Here is a 19,170-nt window from a genome sequence, read left to right as displayed (position 1 = left end):
TAACCATTCTGTTATTTTATCCAATGGACTACTGTGGAATAGACCCCAGGAGCTGGTTTTTTTAGAGATAAAAGCCATTCCACTGTGTATTCATAAACTTAGTGACCTGTCTCTTAAAGTTATAATACCGATATCTATTATTAATACAATTTATTAGATTTGTCTCCCACCATTCAGCCATGATCTTAAGAAAACGGACACAGTGCTCCTTCCTTTATTATTCTCTAATGGGAAGCTACTACTATATTGAGTTTGCCTATAAGACCTGGCTCCAATCATCGCTGACTTTTTGCAAAGGCAGAAGAAAAAAAATGCAATGCTAGAATTTTTTTCCCCCTCGCAGCAAAATGTTTCTTTTAATGCATCATTTCACACATAGATGAGTCTGCAAATGCGAGTGCTCTGAAACCTGAGATGCAACTTGGCAAAGAGCACCTTGGGTCAAATCAGATCTTGCTGTCCTCTGCTATTCAATATGGGCTTTGTGAAAATTTAACATTGATTAAAGAACAACTGAAGAGTTTGCAAAGGGAGGAAAGGAAGTAAAGAGTAGTGCATTTCTGATTTATTTTTACTTTACTTCAGGAGAGGGCTTAAAAGGAGAAAATGGAAGGGACAGCTTTGAATATGTGTAATTGAATGATGACTATCTTGATGCATTAAGACAGCAGAGTAGAGTGTTTTTTCAAGCAATTATATCCACCAGTCCTTTCAGATTACAGTTGTGGATTGGAAAATCATTGGCCAGCTACATGATTGCCAAAGTCCATTATTTTGAAGAAATAAAGCTTTTGCTTTCGATATCTAATGGGGGCACCAAGGGTATTTTCAATGCAAAGGAAGACAGAAAGTAAAGTCTTGCAGTGTTTTCAGAAATATTCACTAATCTAAGCCTCGTATAATCCCGTCTCCAGATATTCATTTAAATATTCCATATATTTTCTTTTCCCCAGAAGCCTAGTACTGGTGAACAAATATTTTATCACTGCCTTATAACAGCCTGAAAAATCTTTGTGCAATGAGTAGTGTTTTTTAAAAATTTATTTTCAATAATCTTACTCAAGCTTGCAGGCTTGTGAAATCACCTTAATTTGACATTCACAAATTTATTTAGTTAACGTAATTCAGTATTTAGGCTGCAGCTTTGATAAATGTTTCATATCAGACAGGTAGCAACATAAACATTCTGATTCAACCTTATTGAAAACCTTGAGCCTCATTAAATAATTCTTATCACAATTTGTCTGGCAATTGATCTAAAAATTATCATTATTAAAAACTGTCGTAGTGACAGCATTTAATCTTAAAGACTTCATTAATTTAATTCTCCCGAAATTCCCAATTTTCTATTTCACATGCAAACACACAGAGACGGCATTTTTTTCTCTTCTTTTAGTTACGAACCAGATTTAAATTTGTATATTTGGCTACATCCATTTCACATCCATTAAAATATAATCAAACATCTGAATGTTAGTGACACTATGGAAACAAATCTGTGCTTTAGGAAACCAAAGTCATTTTCATTTTGCCCAATGAACCAAAAATCCTTACACTCTATAAGACTGTACTGTTATTTAGCGTTACAGAGTTTTAATTCCTTTGATAATGATAGCAAGACTCACTTCTTCATCGCGATCCAACATTATTAATACAAAATCCGGAGTAAATTCTCCTAGTCTATCAGAAACTTTTCAAATCCCCAAACTGGATTTTGTAGGGCAAACAACAAAAAAGCAAATTCAAAGAGGGAGAAATTCTCCCTGTCCCTTCTTTCCCAGGCATTCTATAAAATTCTATAGATCTGACACTCGGTTTAGCATTTTGCGATAACTCAGTTAGGCCAACTATCAATAATCAAACATGTTTATTGGGATGCTGTCCTTCAGCAAACTCTAAACATAGGTAGTTCAAAATTTTCGGTCCCTTCCTTGATAGAAAGTCCCTGACATTTAATATCTAAATTATACCTACATTTTAATCCTTTTGCACTTCTTTTAAGGTACCAGATGAACACGCCTACAAGACTGCCGCTTCAGCAATGGAAAAGAAGAAATAAAGAGCAAATGAGCTTTTCTTTTCATTTCTTTACAACAGCATCTCTACCCTCCAGGGAAAGAATGTCACTTGAAAGAAATGTCAAGGTTTCATTATGTTTTGTGCAAAGCATCTCTCTAACTTAATTTTCAGTGAAACTGTCCATGTTCTGAATGAGGGTAGGTTTATAAATTGCATTAACTGATGTATTATACTATTGTGAACGACTGCCACACTATTAATCTGAAAACCTTCCAAGATTTGCAAGGTCATTTCATTCTGTTGGGTCTCAGCCTCGCCTTTGTATCAGGTCCCATGGAAGTGACACCTGTGTTTTGGGGCCACGTTCATTCAAATGGCCCTTAGAAGTTTCAGAGAAGCCTTTATCAACACAGATTTAAATTTTACACTGAGAACTTTAAACAACCAGCCAATAAGGATTCAAAATATTTATACAAAGATTTGGCTTGGAGAATGATATTCTAAAACCCTTCCTTCGTTTGTTTAGTTGTAACTGAAGCTATCACCTAATAATAACTTGCCTGTTTATATTGATTGCCCATATTTGTCAATATTTCATCAAAGCGAGCTTCAAGAATGATGCAGAACGACCACATCAGTTGGTTTCACATTAATTTATGTGGTAGGGACAACTGTGGCAGTAAGAAATGTCCATGGAAAATGCTTTTCTGGAGCATTCAGGGAGCTCCACATTCATGACTTGAGTTCTTGCATGTAGAAGAAAATTATTTCTGTAGCCTGCTCATGCTTTGATAAGGAGGCATTATAAATATAATCAACCCCAATGATCCCCAAGGTTTTAGGGTAATGTTTATTTCATAAAAGGAACCTAATGCAAACATTACAGGTTCTAATTTGGGTAAGTCACTGGAACCAGAGGTTTTGTCTTCCAAGCTTTTGGACTTATGCCGGAGCCCCTCTTCAGGGAACTTGAAAGGGCTCTAGTATGAGTCCGAAAGCTCGGAAGCCAAAACCTCTGGTCCTGGAAAACGATCCAGATTGGATCCCGCAACATTATCCTATATATTCGCCTTCATTTGTAAACATGACAGTCTGTAATAGACTCAAAAACATCCAAACATCAGTTTGATCATTGATTCTTTGGTGGAAAGGTAAATGAGTACTGTGTTCAGATATGAACCCTCACTCACCCCCCAAAAAAATGTGCACAAGCTTAGTTTCCTATATTCAACAGCACTAAAGACCAAATTGGCTTTGTTGGTACCAAAGTTTGCAAAACCGAAATGATCCCCAGAAACCAGTGACGACAATGGACTAGCTTAGTGGTGGCTAACCTTTTTGGGCTCCTGTGCCAAAAACTGTGCGTGGGCTTGCACGCTTGTGCTTGCGTGCCAGCCCCAGAAGGCAATGCGTGCCCCCCCATGCCCCCTACACATGCGCGTGCAATCCCACCCCCGCCCGCTGCCCCCTTACCTGCACTGTGCCTCACAACTGTTTTTCCAAAAGTACCAGAAGTAACAAAACAGGGCTAGATTTCGGCCTACAAAGCTTGTAGAAGCCTGAAGAAGCCTTCCTCAAGCCTTTGGGAGGCCGAAAAAGGCCTCAAACTGGCTGAAAATCAGCTGTGAGGTGCACACATGCGCAGTTGAGGTAAAGTTGCCTGCAGATCACATGCCGGCACAAATGCCATAGGTTTGCCATCACGGGACTAGCTTATGGGACAGCTGACACAACCTTCAGTAATAGGAACAGCATGATACTGAATAAAAGTAGCAAGCAGTTAAATCTATCTAAAGTTCTCTTCAATCTGAATTCAGTTTGCATCTGCATAGGTTCAGTCTTTTGTCATTCTAACCTAACTGGCTGCATGCCCCAGAGAGAGCAACTCCAGCAATAATTTGTAGGAGCCCTTTTTGTGCTGTATCAGAATTACACTTGGATGCAAGCACTTGGATTTATGGTCTCCTTGGTGGACGAGCCTTAATATAATTCACTTGTTTTTAAAACAAAATGACTGATATTATACAAGCATGGTATCCAGCGTTATCAATTCAATTTAGATCTGGGTAGGTAAAATTAGGGTAACAGCTTTAACACATTTCATTTATTCAGATGCACAGAAATGAGGAATCTGAACAAACAAGGATAACAGATTTGGACTATTGTTTTGAGTTTAAATAAAGAATACCTGATGAATTCAGATGTGATTGTTTAGATGAACAGTGTTTAGAATTAGAGTTTTACTTTATATGTAATAAGGAAGGAGCAGGATTTTAATGCAAGACCTAAAACTGGATGAAACTGTACAATACTCCTTAATTTCTATCAGACATTTGTTTCAACTGAGATAGAAAGATTTTCATGCCGGTACTATACAAAAACAGCTTGAGAGAAAAAGCGCTTGCATAAGATAACCCAGATATGATATGGACTCATCTGTAAATATCAACTGGCACTATATTTTTGAATATTTCCTTCTCATCTAAGTATTATAGATTATATATATACTACTTTTACATTTGTATCAAACATTTCCTTTTTAAAAAAAAAAAAATCAAATTTTCAGAATTGCTAAAGCTTAAAATTCCTGAAAACAGCACTATACTGCGTTTTGGTATTAAACAGCATTACCATCTATAACTGGGAGGAACTTCCCTACCAGCTTTCAAAGAAGTTTTCATTCTGTATTACTAGGTCACACAGACAATTGGCTTGTGCAAAGCTGTCAGCCTAAATCAGTGCATTCCGTTGACCGCCAATCTGATCCATGTCACCCTTGGGAAAATAATCCATTCATAACACAAGTAAGGTTAATATCAGAGTTAAGTATGTGACCGTTACATGTAAGGAATCAGCAGGGCAGTCAAGAGATTGCCCTTGCTTCAACCTGCCCTGTGCAGGAACAACATTGAGGATGTGCGCCATCTTGTGGCTGTGGAGAAGAGAGACACTTAAAATCCCTCCATTTTTTAAAATACATTAGGACAAACTTGGCAAGTGTAAGACTGGTGGACTTCAACTCCCAGAATTCCTGAGCTAACATGACTGCAGGAGGAATTCTGGGAGTTGAAGTCCACCAGTCTTAAAGCTGTCAAGTTTGAAGACTCCTGCATTAGGAAGAAAGGGGAGTTATTCATACTGCATGCTTGCTGCAGAAAGAGGCCATTTGCGGCACTGTGTAGATGGACTTGCATTCTCTTTCGCTTGTGTGCTCAGAAAGAAATAGAAATAAATATGAATTTTTGTCTTGGCAAAAATCAAAATCAAAATAAGATTGGTTCAATGAGAATTAAACAATGTCTTATTCAAACTATATGACTGAGACTTTAAGTTTCCGTATATGGACATGTTATTATAGCAATATATGAAAACAATCACTTGGGGAAAATCTGTTCAGGCAAAATCATGGTCCAGCTCAGAAGTGGGCAATTTTTTTGGTCACTAAAGAACACACTTCTCTTGTTTGGGGATGGGACAAGACTGCAATGGAATGGATCATGGATGGAGATAACACTTTTTCTTCTTCTCTTAATTTTTTAGGGGAATTTAAAAAGGAGTATGCCAAGATTAGTTTACATTTCACATTACATTTTTTATGTTTCCAAGTTTACATGGCAATAAACGATCCTTTCTGTTTCTGTTTTCCATTTGTGGTTGGAGAAAATCTGAGGATTAAAAAGAATGGGATTGTTTACATACCAGGGAGACATAGGATATTCTTGGAAGAAAATTAATATAAAGTGCATTTTCATACTAGTTTGAATTGCACAGGTGGACAGGAAAACTTAAAACAATTTCAAATAATTTTTGAGCAGAGCTCTAACTAAATGGTATTCTACAGAAAAGTATTACTACTTAGACATTTGCTGTACAAATGTCCCAGCAACATTAAACAACATACTAATTGGAAGGGCCTATTCCTTAAAATGTGCAAAACAGAAAAAAAAAATTGAGACAGCTTTTTTGGTCTTTTTTTTCCTGACAGACCAAGAATGAACAATAGCAGACCAAGAATGAACAAAAACATATTCATAACTTGCTTCTCCTTGATTTATTGAGTAACGTTTGACCATCCAAAGTCAAATTGCGAAAAAGTAACAAATGGAGTGAAATGGTTAAAGTTGAAATTGTTAGCCCATGATTAAGATGGCATCAACTTATTATGAAAAAGAGACATCATCCATCATATCATAGTCATAGGGAATCACATACACATCCATGTACTCTTCATGAAATGGGAGTTTATAATCCTCTTCCTGGTCAGTAATGAAAATGAAAAATGGTGCTTATCTGATTAAGCCCAGTCTATTTTACCTGGAACATACCATCCATTTTCTCCCTACATTTTCATGTGGATATCTGAAAATGCAGAGTACAGAATGAGCAGTATGCTGGCCTTTTCTTCCTTTGGCTATTAAGCAGAAACTGAAGATCACCAAGACCAACGATCCCTCCCACTGCTAATTTGCTTAGCAACCTAAAATGGTTCTTCATCCATTATGTTTTAAAACTGGTTGCTCATTTTTATAAAGATTGTTTTCAAAACACAAGCATGCAAGCAGAACATAATGTGTGAAACACAAGTGCAGAGAGATGCAAAGATTTCAAATGAATAAATGAAAATCTGCATGGTGTAGCGGTTAAAATACCGAATCTGAGGAGATAAAGATCCAAGTTCCTGCTGAGCTATAGATGCTTCTTGGATGACTTAGGGTTGGCCACCCTCTTTCAGATGAAACCCCTTCACAGAATTATTGTTGTTGTGGAGATAAATGGAAGATTCACAAATAAAGCTGCCTTGCACTTCAGTGGGAAAAACAGCATTCAAAAGCTAACAAGCAAAGCAACCAAATTTACAGCTCAGAATAAAGAGCTGCATTCTACACATTGAAGAATAAATGTCAGACCAGGTCAATATATGTGCTTCAGAACAACAACTACTTGGAGTAATCTAAGCTTCCCTTCAACATATTAAATAATGCTGATAAATGTTGCATAAAATATTGCTAACTGGTACGTTATATTAAGCTTTTAAATGGGCATTTTTAGAACTTTTAGCATAGACACATATATACAAAATATAGAAAGTCTTAAGGTACTAAAAAAAAATCACAATTTTTTAAAGCCATCCTGGCAATATTAATTAATACAAGAATGTGATTGCCTCTTGTTTCATAAAGTCTTAGGGAGGCAAGTTGCTGCATTTCAGTTTTTTGGGTTAAAATTCTCATAATATTCAGCCACCGGAGTGGCAGCTAAAACTAACACACTAGGAAGGCACCAGATTGTCTGTTCCCAATGCACTTTTAAATGTGCTCTAAAAGTTAGATTAATACATTAATGCATTCTCAACCTATCTTGATTTAAATACATGATTTTGCTCAAATAGATTTGTAGAGTCAACGAGGAGAAAAACACTTGAATCTTTGATTTTATGGGTTCTGTGATAATCATAATGCAGTGCTTGAAAACAGACCATATTGATTTCTGAAGTGAACAATTTCTTGGAGGGTTTGTTGCTCTTTTACCCCAATACTAATGATTCTTAAGATCTCATTCCACAAGTCATTTTCACAGCGTAAACAAATGAATTCCTCTGACACCAATGCACTGCAAATAGAAGCAAATAAATTACTGTTAAGCAGTATGCAATTTCAGCTGTCTTTAGCACATTTGATAAAAATGAATAGTGTCATCTTGTTCAGTCCACTGGGTAGTGGGGCAGTTAATCAAATTGTTTACCAGCTAGAAATGGAAGGGGGGGAAATACAAATATTCATTTTTATTTGTAATTATGCTTTGGTGATCCTTAAGAGTGCCATAAGTTTGTTTGGGCAAAAATATACCATTATACAGTAGCATCCAAATTTAGATTTGCAAAACACATGTACAAATCCTAGCTGCATGAAAAAAATTGTAGCACAACAATTGATAAGATCAGAGCATAACACTATATTTTTAAATATAACCGGCACAGTACAGTAACATAAAAAAGAGGTAAAGGGGATTGCATCATTTAAAACAATGTATGAAATGTACATTACTAAAAAAAAAAATCTGGCATTTACTTTTGGGTTTTGGCAAATTTGCACCCATAGCAAACCACTGATTTACTTAGCAGCCACTGCATTCATTTAACAACTGCTGCAAAAAAAAGTTGTAAAACCAGGTTGGCCATATGACCAACCTGTTTTGCGATTGTCATGAGTTTGACCATGATGGGCAGGCTCCATTACAGTCATAACTTGAGGACTGCCTATATCAGATTGAAATCCATAACTGAAATCTGTTATCCAGTCAGTCATGATTTAAGAGACAAAATGTTCGCAAAATTGGAATAGTCAATCTTCTATTTGAGCAGCATTTTGGTTATAACCTTCCCCTCTGAAGTGTGAAAATGTAGAAGTTATGTATTTAAAGGTATAACATGTACTCAGTAATTTTGCTGAGTATCTCTAGCAGCCTGATGGATTTGTGGCTTTCCTGTCAAGATTCTTGTATCATCAGTCACTGTGTTACTTGAAATAAGCTGGTCTTTGAGTTTTCTAATTTGTAAGTGCTAAATTTATGTTATGCACGTAAGTGTTAAATTTATGAACAGGGCAGCTGAAAGTGGTACAAAAGTTCAAGCAGGAACTTGAAAAAAGAAATGGGCCTGTAAAAACTTCATACAGAAATAGGAATAATTTTAAGCAAAAGTACCTGGCAATTGTATGTGGTTAAAGCCTACCACCAGGGGCGGGGTGCTACCGGTTTGGCCCAGTTCAACAGAATCGGTAGCTGCGAAGAGCAGCTGACACAAAACCGATTCAGTGTTTGGCCCACCTGCCTGCCCGGGCTCTAGGCTGTCCTTTATTCCCTGATTTTCCCTCCTCAGCTGCTTTGTGCGGCACAGCTGAGGTTGAAAAAGCAAGAAACAAGAGGGTTTTCAAATGCTGCGCGCCCGCGTGCAGCGCTTGTCAGCTGTCCAGGTGGCGCAGCTGATGATTTCTTGCAGACGCTGCACACACACATGTTATGATTGTCCGCAGTTCGGAGAACTGGCAAATCGCTCCACTGGCTGGCCTCGCCCTGCCCCCTCACTCCTTACCTGGCATGTGAGCCATCCAACTTGCCTGGTTTGGTAAGCTGCTATTTTTCCTTTTTTTCCCCCTGACCATCACCTGTTCTGCTCTTCCGGGAGAGTTAGATTAGCTAGAAAGCAGGAAATCCATGACTATTCAAAGTTACAAAGGCTGAAAAAAGTGACTTATGACTTTTTTTTCACATATACAACCGTTACACCGACTGTTGCAAGTGATCCTGGTCACATGGTCAGAATTTAGGTGTTGGCAGTTGACAGTTTATGATGATTACAATGTTCTGGAGTCGTGTGATCACTTTTTGCAACCTTCAGATTCTGGGGAAGCCAGATTCACTTACCAACACTAACTGTCTTAGTGACTAAACAACTTTAGCGATTCACTTACCAACTGTGGCAAGAAAGGTTGCAAAATAGGGCAAAAATCACATAACAATTGTCTCACTTAGCAACAGAAATTTTGGGATCAATTGTGGTCTTACTTCAAGAGATACCTGTATATACAGTAGTCTGTAGCAATGGATTATTGATATAATGTTTGCTGTTTTAATTAGTCATTTTCAGAAAGATGGTTAAAGAAAACAATTTAACTTAACTTTTGTGAAAAGTTATTTGGTTTATGATACAGATTTCCAGGCATTTTCTTCCTTTAATTTTAATGTTATATTGCAATGTTAACACAGTTATGTTTTTCCCCCCTGTTATTTTGCTATAATTAGAGGGGGAAAAAACCTCAACTGTACAAACAGTCATTGTTTGGGGAGCATTTAGTGGAAAAAGGTCAGAAATTATAGAAAATAATTATTAGCAAACCAGCTGCTGGATGTGATACAAATTAAGACATTAAAATTTAAGCACTATTATTTTATTTATGTATTTATTAATAAACTTATATGACCTCACATCTCACAGAAAGTAACCCTGTCTGATATAAATAATCATTATTATCACATTAATTTAATCTCCATATATTCTACATTTTTGCAAATGCTAAAATGAAATTACTTTTACTTCATCTTGGTTACCTGCAGCCAATTTCAAACCAACGAATTCCTCAGAATCCAGAGAACAACTATAGAGCAGAGATGTCCGACCTTGGCAACGTTAAGACTTGAGAACTTCAATTCCCAGAATGCCCAGCCCGCATTGAGAACAGTCATACTGGTCTCAAAGCCCTCTTCAGCCACATTGGGATCCTGAATTATATGGGTTACTGGCAGTTAAGGAAAGTAGCAACATGTTTGCTTTCTTCAATTCCTTCCAAGGAAGACAGGATACAGACAGCAGTAGCACTTAGACCCATATATTGCTTCATAGTGTTTTACAGCAGCCTCTAAGTCAGTGGTGGGATTTAAATTTTTTTACTACCAGCTTGGTGGGCGTGGCAGGGGAAGGGTACTGTAAAATCTCCAGTCAGAGGTGGTAATTGCTGGTTCTCCAAACTACTCAAAATTTCCACTACCGGTTCTCCAGAACTGGTCAGAACCTGCTGAATACCCACCTCTGCTCTAAGTGGTTTACAGAGTCAGCATACTGCCCCTAACTATCTGGATCCTCCTTTTACTGACCTTGGAAGGATGGAAAACAGAGATTGAACTCTTGGCTCTCGGGCAGAGTCAGCATGCAATACTACATTCTAACCACCGCACCACTATGTCTCCTAATGAAATCAATATGAAACAAGATCATTACTTCAGTTTTGGAAGAAAAAACGAATGATTGTACAGTACTGGCCTATGACCATTCTAGAGTACTAAAAAAATATTGTTTTTGTCTTTTTTTTTTTTTAAGGAACAATCCTCAGTTCATATTTGCTAAAAGAACTGAAAAATACAATATCTGACATAAATAGAATTTGTAAGAATGTCAAACTTGTCAACGTTAAAACATGCAGATAGGGGAAAAGTGACACTTCATGCTAAATGTCTTAGCATGATGAATAACCAGACTTAAGAGCCCAACAAAATCTTTATGGATTAATGAAAACACTGAAGTGGCAAAGCTTTCCTAAATACCTTTCTACCACTGGGGCTTAGGGGACATCCTAAGTTGCCAAGATCCAGAGATGCCATAGCAGGATCCAAGATTTTGGACTAGAGGGAGAAGAGAGGACAGAGACTAGTGAAGGTCTTTAACGAAGGTCTTTTAGCAAAGAAACCAATTATCTCCAACTTTATGAGCCACTTCTTTTTACTATTCATCTAATCTTTTCCTTCACCATGTTATCAAACCACCTCAAAATTAATCCACGTTCTTTATCTCTGAAGATTCCTGCTTTAAGGCATCTGCCCAAAGGTATAAAGCAACGTTTATCTGAGTATAAGAATGGGTAGAAAATCATTAAAGAGAGGTCCTACTCAGAACTAAGGAGAAATGTCCTGGTAGTGAGAAAAATAAATCTTTTCTCCAGAAGTTGTCGGTGCTCCATGACTGGAGGTTTTCAAATGCAAAACTATTTGTCTGGAAAGGTCTCTCCTGCTTTCGTAGGGGGTTGGACTAGAAGACCTTCAAGGTGCCTTCCAACCCTACTGTTCTATCTGATGGAGTCAAAATATTCAATATTAAAAAAAACATCCAATCAACATGAGGGATCAGGTTGTGGATAAAGCTCAATGTGGGCATTGGAAGAAATGTCCATCTGGGTTCAGTTCCAAGTGGGGAGAAAGACACTGGAAACATGGAGGCTGTTTGGAAAGATGGTTTGATGTCCTGGGCAATTGAGCACATGGGGGAGAGAGGGAGAGGGAGAGGGAGAGGGAGGGAGAGAGAGAGAGAGAGAGAGAGAGAGAGAGAGAGAGAGAGAGAGAGAGAGATACCCTCTCTTGGGCTTTGAACTTGCTTCCTGATCCTGTGAAAGAAATTGGTTATCAGCCTCCCAGGGGTCTTACCTAACTTTGTGGGCTGTCTATATTCCAGGCTTGGTTGAATCTTGCTGAGTGATGATGTAATGAAGAAGGTTGTGTTCTGAAAGGGTGTTGGGCAATTCCTATTATGGCTTAATGGCTTTGTCCTGGTTTGGATCTTGAGTGAGGGCTAATCCTATCGCCCTGGAAGTGAAGGTCTTTTGTTTTGTAGATAAGATGGCCCAGCCTTTTGTCTTGTGGATAGGCTGGCACCAAAATATCTGCTGGGGGGGTGGCGGTGGGGGCAGGAAGCTGAGGCTCTGAGTTTATGTCTTTAGAAACATGTTTTTCCTTTAGGGAAAATATAATATTCTGCCTTTTTAATATTTCCTAGAATATTTCATTCTTCTAGGAGAAGGGTGGGTGCTAACTTTCTACATGAGTAAAAGAACATCTGCATCTTCACAGGACCTTTTAGGAGTTCCTTTGGAAAACTAACAAGATTGTGCCTGCAACCCTTCATCTTTTCTCCTTTTTTGCAACTGGTCTGCTGTTGCGTTGCTACGACAACAGGAAGCTTGCAGCATATCTGAAGGGGTGAAAAGGAATAAGACACAGAAAAGAAGAGCGTGGTGGAGACAGTTGGATAAAAAGGGCAGGGAGAAGAAAAAATAAGGCAAAAATGGAAAGAATGGAAAACCACAGATACTGCATTTCTTGCAGTGGTATCATGAACTTGGAGAAACTTAAGCAGAGACAATGGTTGCATAAATACAAGCATTTTTTAAACTCTGGAAACATACTGGCTTCATCCTCACCGAAAGGGAGGGAAGGGAAAACTTAGTCAGGCCTTCAACACTTATTTTTATTTAATTAAATTTATATAGCCCAAAGGGGGTATGCGGTTCTGACCAGTTCTGGAGAACCGGCAGCAGAAATTTTGAATAGTGCAGAACTGGCAAATACCACCTCTGACTGGCTCCGCCCCCATCTATTCTCTGCTTCCTGAGTCCCAGCTGATTGGCTGGGACTTCTTTTGTTGCCCTGCACAGGAGAACGGAGCTGGAAAGCAGGTTAGTGGCATGGGGAGGGAATGGAGATTTTAGAGTATCCTTCCCCTGCCACGCCCACCAACCCATGCCCATCAACCTATGCCCACAGAACCAGTAGTAAAAAAATTTGAATCCCACCATTAATATCCATTGCATGAGGAATGACTATTACATGCAGATATATGTAATTATACTCAGATTAAACTATTACAGTCATTATTAATAAAGTTCTACTCAAACTTGTTGGATTCTGTTTCCTGGTCTGACTGAAACAAAGCCGTTACTGAATATAACCGCAGGTACACATTTTGTTTGTAGGGTCACAGTTTTTAAAATTGTTGGGCTTTTGTTTCCAAGCGGCTCTCATTATACAGCATTAAGCAACTTTTGTTCATCAAGAGGAAAACAAATTTTCTCAAAATCTCTCTGGTTATGAAAAAAGAACATTCAAGTTCTTGTAGGTTTTGGTTTTTAAGCAGTACCCATAAAGCTTTCCTCCACTGTGAAACTCAAAACAACCTATTCTAAGAGGCTATGGTATGCTGTGGTTCTGTCTCCATATCCAGATCTGCTTTAACTCAGGTCTAAAATGGCTACAATACATTATAGACTCTTGCACTATATCCCATGGCTAAGTTATGAACTGCAGTCCAGGATAAGACACCATAAAGTCAACACAGGGAGAAAAAAATTAAAAAACAAGGAAGCTTCTATTATTGTCTTATACCACAGCTATTACTCAATTATTACACTAAAAACTGAATACTATTTTGATCATAATTAATTACCCGGGTGAGTAGACTAACATATTATACAAAATAAGACATCCCTTGATTGTAACTGTACAGCACATAAACGTGATTAATGCTAATTCCTTTGTCATTTTTTTTTCTTATTTCATAAACCAGAGATGCTATAAAAAGTCTGCTTAAATGAACAGACAACCAAAATATATTGGAACAGCAGTCAAGAATTAGCTTGAACTGATTAAGTTATTGATTTAACTGCATTCATCAGATCTCTGATTCATTTAATCTTGCCCTGATATTGAATCCCAGAGAAAAAAACATTAGCAGACTCACTAAAATGTCAAATTAAGCAAATTATTCTAATATTTCATGCAACCCTTTTATTATTTCTTTTTGGTACCTAGGGCATATCTTAAAGCAGCCTTTGCAACATGGTGCCGCCCATATGTGCTGTGCTGTAGCAACACAGCAATAAAATACAAATTATATGTCAAGGCAAACAAGACTTGATGCCAAAGTTAAAGAAAACCATCTTCTCATAATTATGTTAATTATAATCTTATCTACTAACACTATAACAACACTGGGAAAAAAATGGAAAATCCTAAGAAATTGTGCAGCCAGATAATAGTCTATACTGAAATTAATTCTTCTTGATGTTCCTTGCCTTCTTAGCTTCCAGTTAGGCAATCTGACATCCATCAAACCTTTTATTTTGTCTGAACGATAAAAACATGTCCACTTAAACGTAACCAAATGGTGCAGAAATATGCGACATCTAGGTTTGCCATATTTTTCTATAGTATTTTTTTCTCTCTCAGCCTAATTGAGGAACTATTAAGAGAAAACAACACACCCACCAACACTGACAGAGCAAGCCAGTGTATATAAGCAGAGTAACCCCACCTCCTTCTAGCACTGATGATGTTGGGTAACAAAACATATCCAAGCAAACAACTAAGCTCAGATAACACTAAGGACTCCATAGTATTAGCTATATGCCATGGCATTGGATCCTATTTACTTAATTAAGTATCTGGCGTTTTCTGTAAGATTACTCAGAGGCAGTCATAGAGTGAGGGATGTTTATTTAATACAAGAAACCTCCCTACAGGGTCACATGGTATACAAATGGACATGGCTGAATGGAACATCAGGTAGTTACTATTCAAAGAGGCAGTCTTCTTCCACAAACTGTTTCCTTTGTAAAAATCTATGGGAAGATATTTATTTGCCCAGAAGCAATCCTTAAATGGGGAAAGATAACTGCTACATATGCCTAATATTTATTCTATTTCTGCTGGAATTAACAGGACTTTACATATCAATTGACCTGAAACTGCTCTTAAAGGAATATCTGAACTTTTGATAAGGTTAATACATATCTTTTTATAGAGATAAGGCTGTTAGCAATGGGAAAAACATAAATATTTGATCTGCTGCTTAATCAGTCTCCTCTTAATGCAAATAGGAAATATATCACATTAAGTTATGAAATATAAAGAAATGTTACATCTATTTGAAATTTTACGTACAGAACTAAGCTACATACCAAATCCAAATTATTTAACATTCTGATTTCCCCAAAATCCACTCTTTCCATTTTTATGTGATCAATTCTTTAGTTAAGGATATCACTTGATGTATTTGAAATGCTTGCAGCAAGTAGATTCATCCTTTGTTAACATTTACAGTAGTATGAAGAACAAAACGAGCAGTGCCTTCATTTGCTAGCCACGCCAAATCAAAATTCAACTAAATGTAAGCCCAGTAAACGCTTAATTAAGCTGATAATAGAATTCGGAGAATAAACTTACATTAATATCATTATAAATATATTTTTTGTATTGAACTAACCCTGTATCAAGAATAAAATTCATTTGGACATTCAGAAATACAGTATAACCCAAGCATATACAAAATACCTGACTATAATGAAATTCAAGAAACACAAGAACCTTGTACAATTGGACTTTCTAACACAGACTCTCAAACAGAACTGCTTAATTTGTACTGTAGTCCGCCGACTCACTATTTGTCATTTAATAAATATGAAATAAATATGAGCCAGCAGTGTGCGGCAGCAGCCAAGAAAGCGAATAAAATCCTTGGCTATATACATAGAAATATAGAATCAAAATCAATGAAGTATTACCCTGTTTCCCCCAAAATATGACCTACCCTGAAAGTAAGTCCTGGCTTGATTTTTACATGTGCGCCCAATATAAAACCTACTCCCAAAATAAGCCCAAATTAAGATCCCGCCCACTCCAGAGTAGATGAGTAAAAATTAAGCTTGGGTGGGGATGGGGGTGGAGCTGCCCTACTACTTACCTTTGGACAGTTGTAGCCAGGCCTCACATACGCCGACACCTGCCTTGCCGGCCCACTTCTTCTGCAGCCGGCAAGGCTGGCAAGCCTTTCCTGAAGGCCTCTGTAGCTGATAACAAAGCTCTGGATTGATCTGGAGCTTTGTTATCTGCTGCACTGGACTTCAGGAAAGCCTTGCTGGCCATAGAAGACATTCTTGAAGGCCTCTAACAGTGAAAAGGAGGCCGGGGTGACACACACAAGTGAGTTTATCAGTGGATGAAATCCCCTGAAAATAAGAACAGGTACCTTTTTTGGTGGCAAAAAAATATAACATAGGGTCCTATTTTTAGGGAAACACTTTATAAAACACTTTATAAAACCTCAGTAAAACCACACCTGGAATATTGCATCCAGTTTTGGTCACCACATTACAAAAAAGATGTTAAGAGTGTAGAAAAAGTACAGATAAGAGCAACTACGATGATTAAAGACAGTGGTGGGATTCAATTTTTTTTTACTATTGGTTCTGTGGGCGTGGCTTCATGGGCGTGGCAGGGGAAGGATACTGTAAAATCCTATTCCCTCCCCACCACACTAACCTGCTTTCCAGCTCCGTTCTCCTCTGCAGGGCCACTAAAGAAGACCCAGCTGATCAGCTGGGACTTGGGAGGCAGAGAATAGATGGAGGCAGGCGCAGTTAGAGGTGATATTTGCCAGTTCTCCGAACTACTCAAAATTTCCGCTACCGGTTCTCCAGAACTGGTCAGAACCTGCTGGATACCACCTCTGATTAAAGACTTGGAGACTAAAATATATGAAGAATGGTTGCAGGAACTGGGTATGGCTAGTCTAGAGAAAAGAAGTACTAGAGGGTGACATGATAGCAATATTCCACTATTTGGGAGACTACCCAAAGAAGAGGGGGTCAGCTTTTTTCCAAAATACCAGAAGGCAATGGATGGAAACTAATCAAGGAGAAAGGTAGCCTAGAATTAAGGAGAAACTCCAATGAGAACAATTAACCAGTGGAACAGCTTGCCTTCAGAAGTTGTAGGTGCTTCATCACTGGAGGTTTTTAGGAAGAGCCTGGACAGCCACTTGTCTGGAATGGTAGAGGATCTCCTTGAGCAGGGGGTTGGACTAGAAGACCTCCAAGGTCCCTTCTATTCTGATTACTATTAAAGCACTGTAACAAACTTTCTGCATGTACAAAGTTAACATACATGAATGGCATTTTATCATTGAAAGAATTAAGAGAGTTGAGCATCTGCTTGGGATGTTTCAATCTGGATTCTGCCCTGATTTTAGGATGAGTTTCTGTTTATACAGTTGTATATCCTAGCAGACACATTTTATTTCATACATGTTTTTTACATGCCAATAAACTGGTGCAACTTTCCATTTACCTGTAGCTTATACATTTAAGCACTGGCTGTTTTAGAGAAAGATGAAGCATTTTCTCTTACCTGGAACCCCAGTATTACTGTCCTCAGCACTGCTTTCAGAAGATCCTTCACCATTTTCATTAGTAGCAACTGGTCCATAACCTTCAGGAGGGAGAGTCACAGTGTATATTTTTTTTGAAGGTAGAATCACACTTGTCTTGTCTAGAAGAGAATAAATAGGAAATTGAGGTGCAAAAGACTTGCCAGAGCTTGTACCAGGGCTATGCAGTGAACCGGTTTGTAAGAACAAAGTGCAAGTAGCCACACTTGCTCAACAACTTGCTAAAGAACCCTCTGTGTCTGTTCCTTGTAAGTAGCCTAGTCTGCCAGGAAACAGAATCCACAAGGACTACTGGAACTCCATCTTATTATTGCAGGTATAACAACAGAATCGTAAAAGCCTGGCATTCTTGCTTGTCCATCTTATGCCAAATAGAATTAAGGGAAGGCAACCTTGAGTTTCTTCCTCCACCGGTCTTCTTTGTTAGGTCTAAATGATATTGATGCAACCAATGCTGTATTCTTCCTTCAAGGTTATGTCTGATCTCCTTTATACCATGTGGCTGTCACTGTACCCTAACAGAAAAAGACCTCTTTGATGTAAAGAGAAGCTGGCAGGTCACACATATATGCCATACATGTTCTAAATCTCCTCCTCTTTGAGTCTACATTGCACTCTATAGGCAACTCCCACATAGCCTTACCATGTATGCCCATGTGTGCAGAGACAGCTGTGGATAACTTATGAAGTAGCTTCACAAGCCTGGAAATATATGTAGCTGATTTAATGCTTCGAACAATAGTACTTTGTATGCATCGTTGAACATTTAGAGACATCTGTAAGGATTTGTAGACACAGTCCTACAAATACAGCCATTATGGCTGTTTTAGTGTGTATATACTAAAACTTTGTTGCTTATCACTATTGTTGTATTTATATTGAGAGCTTACACACCGGAAACAAATTCCTTGTGTGTCAAATCACACTTGGCCAATAAAGAATTCTATTCTGTTCTGTTCTGTTCTGTTCAGTTCCATTCCGTCCCGTTCCGTCCCATCCCGTCCCAGCCCATCCTATTCTATTCTATATAAATAAAACCATCAGATATACTTTTATCAATCGCATTACCCGATCTTCAGCCAATTTGCACTGGATTAGTGATTTCCCTGATATTTGACAATGCTAGAGTTTACACTGAAAGCCACTGGGGTCTAGGGATTAAGGTGCTACTTTAGGAACACAGAAAGCTGAGTGGTAGTCCTGCCTTAAGCACAAAAAGACATCTTGGCAATTCTTAAGCCATTCATTCTTTATTAGCGCTACGTAATGGCAAATGATTTTTGAAAATGTGTAGGGATCTGCAAAGAGTTTTCCATGTGACTATCAGGATTTAAGATTGACTCAATTCCACCCTTTCAAAATTTAAACTGCTGCCCTGCGATGATCTGTAGAATAAATTCATTAAAAAGCAGAATAATTCTCACAGAGTAGAACAGGAATCAGAAAAAATATTGTTCATAAGCAACTATATGGTATTGCTAAAAACCTTTGGAAAAACCTTAATAGAACTTGACTATACTTGCCAATGCAATAATGGTATTACCTTGATTTTCAATAAGAGAAATTTAACACACACTAATGAACTATCCTCATATGTATTATTGTAA

General features: G+C 37.9%; 1 protein-coding gene across 1 annotated transcript in view; it reads right to left on the bottom strand.

Moving 5' to 3' along the window:
• ERICH1 (glutamate rich 1) overlaps positions 1–19,170 on the bottom strand; it is an 83,335-nt gene that overhangs the window by 25,393 nt on the left and 38,772 nt on the right. The window contains exon 3 of the mRNA XM_026695223.2: positions 17,524–17,664. Coding sequence (XP_026551008.2) covers positions 17,524–17,664 — 141 coding nt within the window. The remainder of the gene's footprint in view (positions 1–17,523; positions 17,665–19,170) is intronic.

The sequence above is a fragment of the Pseudonaja textilis genome, chromosome 1 (genome assembly GCF_049901715.1).
Source record: "Pseudonaja textilis isolate UNSWEBS1 chromosome 1, rPseTex1.2, whole genome shotgun sequence".
NCBI lineage: Eukaryota > Metazoa > Chordata > Lepidosauria > Squamata > Elapidae > Pseudonaja > Pseudonaja textilis.
Note: the sequence above shows the minus strand (reverse complement) of the source record. Positions and strands in the feature narration are given on the sequence as shown.